Here is a 4,449-nt window from a genome sequence, read left to right as displayed (position 1 = left end):
GAGTTGGACACGACTGAAGCGACTTAGCAGCAGGTTTGGGGCTCTAAGTGCTCAATGAAACACAATGTTCTGACGATACATGATGCCCTGCTACACTTATTAAACCCTTTTTTTTGCTGCTTATCAGACAGTGTGATTCATGATACTGACTCTACTCAGCACATGTTCCCACCATGACTAACCCGCATGGATCCCAGTACCCTGGTTCTAGAACTAGGCCAGTCTCTCTTGTTGCCTATGATTTGAGCTCTGGTTCCCCTGCCCTGGGACCCAGCCCTACAGCTGACCATTTCCTCCACATTCTTTTAATCCTCAATGCCTTGTGCTCCTGAGTTTATGAGGATTATGACATTCCTACCAAAAACATGAAACAGGAGGTGCAAATAAAAAGCAGAAGAATGTATTTCTCACCTCTTATACCTGGAGGCCCTCTTATACCTGGAGGCCCTGGGTGTCCTGGTGGCCCCGGAGGTCCGGTACACCCTCCTTTCTCCAGGACAGCATTTGTCATTAGGATGATGCTGACCAATATCCGGAGATCTTGATTAAAGAAACAAAGAGAAGGGGTTTTTTTCTGCTTTTTATTTTGTTTTATTTATATATGAAGGGTGGATAGGTAGAGTTGCAACCTGGCCCAGGAAAGATATCATGTCTAGAACTAAACACACGGACTCAAATAACAACTTTGCCCTTACTAGTAAACCGAGCAAGTTACTCCCTGAAACTTCCTTATCATTCATATACAGCAATAATTACTCAGTTAAAACTGTTTCTGAATTCTGAAAGGTCAACATTTTTTCTTCATCTGTCTTTGAACTGATAGAACACAGAAAGCACTCAAACACAATTCTTAAATACAAAATCCTTTATTCTTATGAGAACCTAACACATCTCTCTCTCTCCCTCTCTTCTCTCTCTCTTTCTTTAGCCGCTAAGTTATTTCTGACTCTTACGACCCCATGGATTGTAGCCCGCCAGGCTCCTCTGTCCATGGGATTCTCCAGGCAAGAATACTGGAGTGGGTTGCCATTTCCTTCTCCAGGGGATCTTTCCGACCCAGGAATTGAACCCAGGTTTCCTCCATTGCAGGCAGATTCTTTACCAACTAAGAGAGAAGCCCCAACCTACTACATATTGAATGCTTATTATGGAAAAGACATTGGGCTAGAAACATCATATCAGTAAGAAGTCATCACATGCCTGCTATTTTTGCCATAAGCATCTTTGCCCCAAGCATTTTCACCACAATCATTTTTGCTACATAATTAATTTGACAGAAGGCAATTTTGCCCTAAAAGAAAAAATAACTGGCTGAGAGTTCAGTTTCAACTGGCTGACCGTTGTTTGGTTTTATTTCTCCATGGATGCAGTACTCCCATTTTTATGTTACATAAATCTTAGTCCTCATAATGGTCCGAATAGTGATGAGTAGGCGTGGTGATCTTAAAACAGTGGATGATAACAGCTACATATAAAGACATAATAGAAAATAAGTGGATAAAACTTACTACAAGTGTGAAATAAGATAGTACAAAGTCAGACTGCATATCATCCTAGAAAATAACAACATATCAGTTTGCAAATCCTTGGGTGATTTGAAGGCAAAAAGTTGAACCAGTATTTCCCATGGAACTTTGGAACATCTGTCACTGGACATGTGACACAATGGTAAGAGAGCAACAATCCTGTAGAGGATTTCACAATGCAATACAGAGCTCAGTTACAAATATGCATCCTAGTATTTGAAAACTGAAGGAGGAAGTTTTAGCAAAAAAGTACAATGCTGAATGAAGAGAGAACTTCACAAGCAAAAGAAAAAAAAAAAAAGACAAGTGCTTAAGTACAATCTACAAAGTAAAATCAGTTATTTGCATGATATTGTCATGAATCTGCACATTTTTAATGTATTCAAATAATTGTATTTCACAATTAAGTTTTTAAAATTTCATTATTCATTTCTTAAATGTTTTGTTATATCCTTCTAAGTGACCCTCTTTTATCTTTCATTATTTTTATCTTTTAGAGCAAAATTGCCTTATGGCCAGTTAGTTACGAGGCGACAATATCTGTAGTGAAAATGCGTGCGACCACGATGTCTGTGGCAAAGAAGCTGGTGGTCTAGAACTGTACCTAACTGTTCATTACACCCCTACAAGGGAAAGTTTATATTTCATTTTACAGATTAGTGGTTTGAGATTCAAAGAGGTGATTCTACTTATTTCCCACCAGATCGCTAGTCAGTTACAACCTGAGGGTGCGTGCTCATGCGCCCAGTGGAATCCGACTGTTTGCAACCCCATGAACTGTAGCTCACCAGGCTCCTCTGTCCATGGCGTTTTCCAGGCAAGAATACTGAAGCCAGTTGCCATTTCCTCCTCCAGGGGATCTTCCTGATCTAGGGTTCGAACCCACATCTCCTGCATTAGCAGGTGGATTCTTTACCACTGAGCCACCTGGGAAACCCCAGTTACAGTCTGAGGCAAGATTCTTATTCAAAGCATTCTGAATTAAGAATCAGCGTTCTCAGCTATGTACTTTTAATTAGTTAATTGTTAGCTGACGGCCCTGCCCTCTCGTTTCTCCAAACCCTCTGCTCCTGGCTGTCACCTTTCTCGTCCAGCTAAGTCTTATAGCACAGCAACCCCCAAGAAGCACCTTGATTTGGATATATTCACTCTATGTTTATGTCATGTTTCTGTTTTCCAGAGAAATAATTTCAGAAAACCCATTTTTGGCACTTAGAATATTCACCTCTATTAAAAAAATGATACACTAGATCCATCCGCTTACAAATACTTGACCCCCCTCCCACAACCTCCGTCTGTCTCCTACCAGCCATTCTCAGGACAGAGCCTTTCCTCTGTGGGATGGGCGTCTCTCAGATTTCTTTCTGAAATGCCTAGCTGTGTGTCTGAGGCTTGGGCTCTGGTCACTGCTCACTCCGTCAAGGCCTTAGCTAAATGATATGAAGCTGCCTGTTCAAATATTTATCCCTGGTCCAAACTAAGACAACAAAATTAATATTTAATCACACAGTGGACTTAGGCCACCCACTTTTTCTGAATTTGGATCTTGGGCCCAGTAGGATTGTCAACTAGAAGTCCTAAATCATTTTCAGATTTCCCTTCCAGCAGGTCTATTATGGAAGCAGCTGTCAATACATATAAGACCAGGATAAGGAGGCCATTTCTCCTATTCTGACTTCTTTCTGAAGACTTATTCCTTATGTTTAACCACAGATCTGGAGTCATCACAGACCATTTTCTGAACAGAAGGCCAAATGTAGAGCAGGAAGTCTAGAATTGAGGGTAATTCCCAGTAAGAATAATGTACTAGGGGAACCAACATTGTGATACATAATTAAGTGGTCAAACAAATGTAAAGTATGCAGTGCTAATTAATATTAGATACTATTTTAACATGGGCTTCCCAGGTGATGCTAGTGGTAAATAACTCACCTGCCAATGCAGGAGATGTAAGACTCAGGTTTGATCCCTGGGTTGGGAAGATCCCCTGGAGAAGGGCATGGCAACCCACTTCAGTATTCTTGCCTGGAGAATCCCATGGACAGAGGAGCCTGGAGGGCTACAGTCCATAGGAGTGAAAAGAGCTGGACACGACTGAAGTGACTTAGCATGCACGCGTTATTTTAACATGCATGGCACTTGCCTCTTTTGATCCCAATGACAATCTTATAAGGAAAATATCTGTAATTTATTATATTTTATACAAATCAAACTATTTATAGAACACTTCATATTCTTATTACCCTTTTTAAATTCTTTCTCCCTGGAATTCTTATGGCCCTGAACTTTGATGAACTCTAAAATTTGGGTCAAATGTCTCCTTTCGTATCTATATCAAATATATAAATGTATGGGAAGAAGACTTTTTTTTTTTTTAGAAGACATTTTTATAAAGAGAATAAATTAGAAGTTAGTTCTGAGTTAGGGTAGGGGACAGCTCAGCACTGAACACAATTAAGTGGTGAACTATAACTCAAAAGTGAATAGCTGCTTGTTATTTTCCTGTAAACCACTACTTGCCTAAAATGCAAGGCCAACTGGCATATCAATGGTTGTCAAAGGGAATAAACTCTGACCTAGCTGCTGCTGCTGCTGCTAAGTTGCTTCAGTCATGTCCGACTCTGTGCCACCCCACAGATGGCAGCCCATCAAGCTCCGCCGTCCCTGGGATTCTCCAGGCAAGAACACTGGAGTGGGTTGCCATTTCCTTCTCCAATGCATGAAAGTGAAAAGTGAAAGTGAGGTCGCTCAGTGGTATCCGACCCTCAGCGACCCCATGGACTGCAGCCTTCCAGGCTCCTCCGTCCATGGGATTTTCCAGGCAAGAGTACTGGAGTGGGTTGCCATTGCCTTCTCTGTTTGACCTAGCAGGGGACTGTAAATACCCAGTAAGCAACCCAGAACATGTAGGTGAGTGAATCCT

General features: G+C 41.3%; 1 protein-coding gene across 1 annotated transcript in view; it reads right to left on the bottom strand.

Moving 5' to 3' along the window:
* LOC104998276 (protein HP-20 homolog) overlaps positions 1-2,967 on the bottom strand; it is a 4,719-nt gene extending 1,752 nt beyond the window's left edge. The window contains exons 1-2 of the mRNA XM_010853355.1: positions 2,833-2,967; positions 412-540 (exon numbers count right to left, since the gene is read on the bottom strand). Of these exons, the coding sequence (XP_010851657.1) occupies positions 412-540; positions 2,833-2,839 (136 nt within the window). The 5' untranslated portion in view covers positions 2,840-2,967. The remainder of the gene's footprint in view (positions 1-411; positions 541-2,832) is intronic.
* Positions 2,968-4,449: the final 1,482 nt, after the last annotated feature.

This window comes from Bison bison, unplaced genomic scaffold, assembly GCF_000754665.1.
Source record: "Bison bison bison isolate TAMUID 2011002044 unplaced genomic scaffold, Bison_UMD1.0 scf7180017864327, whole genome shotgun sequence".
Taxonomy (NCBI): Eukaryota; Metazoa; Chordata; class Mammalia; order Artiodactyla; family Bovidae; genus Bison; species Bison bison.
Note: the sequence above shows the minus strand (reverse complement) of the source record. Positions and strands in the feature narration are given on the sequence as shown.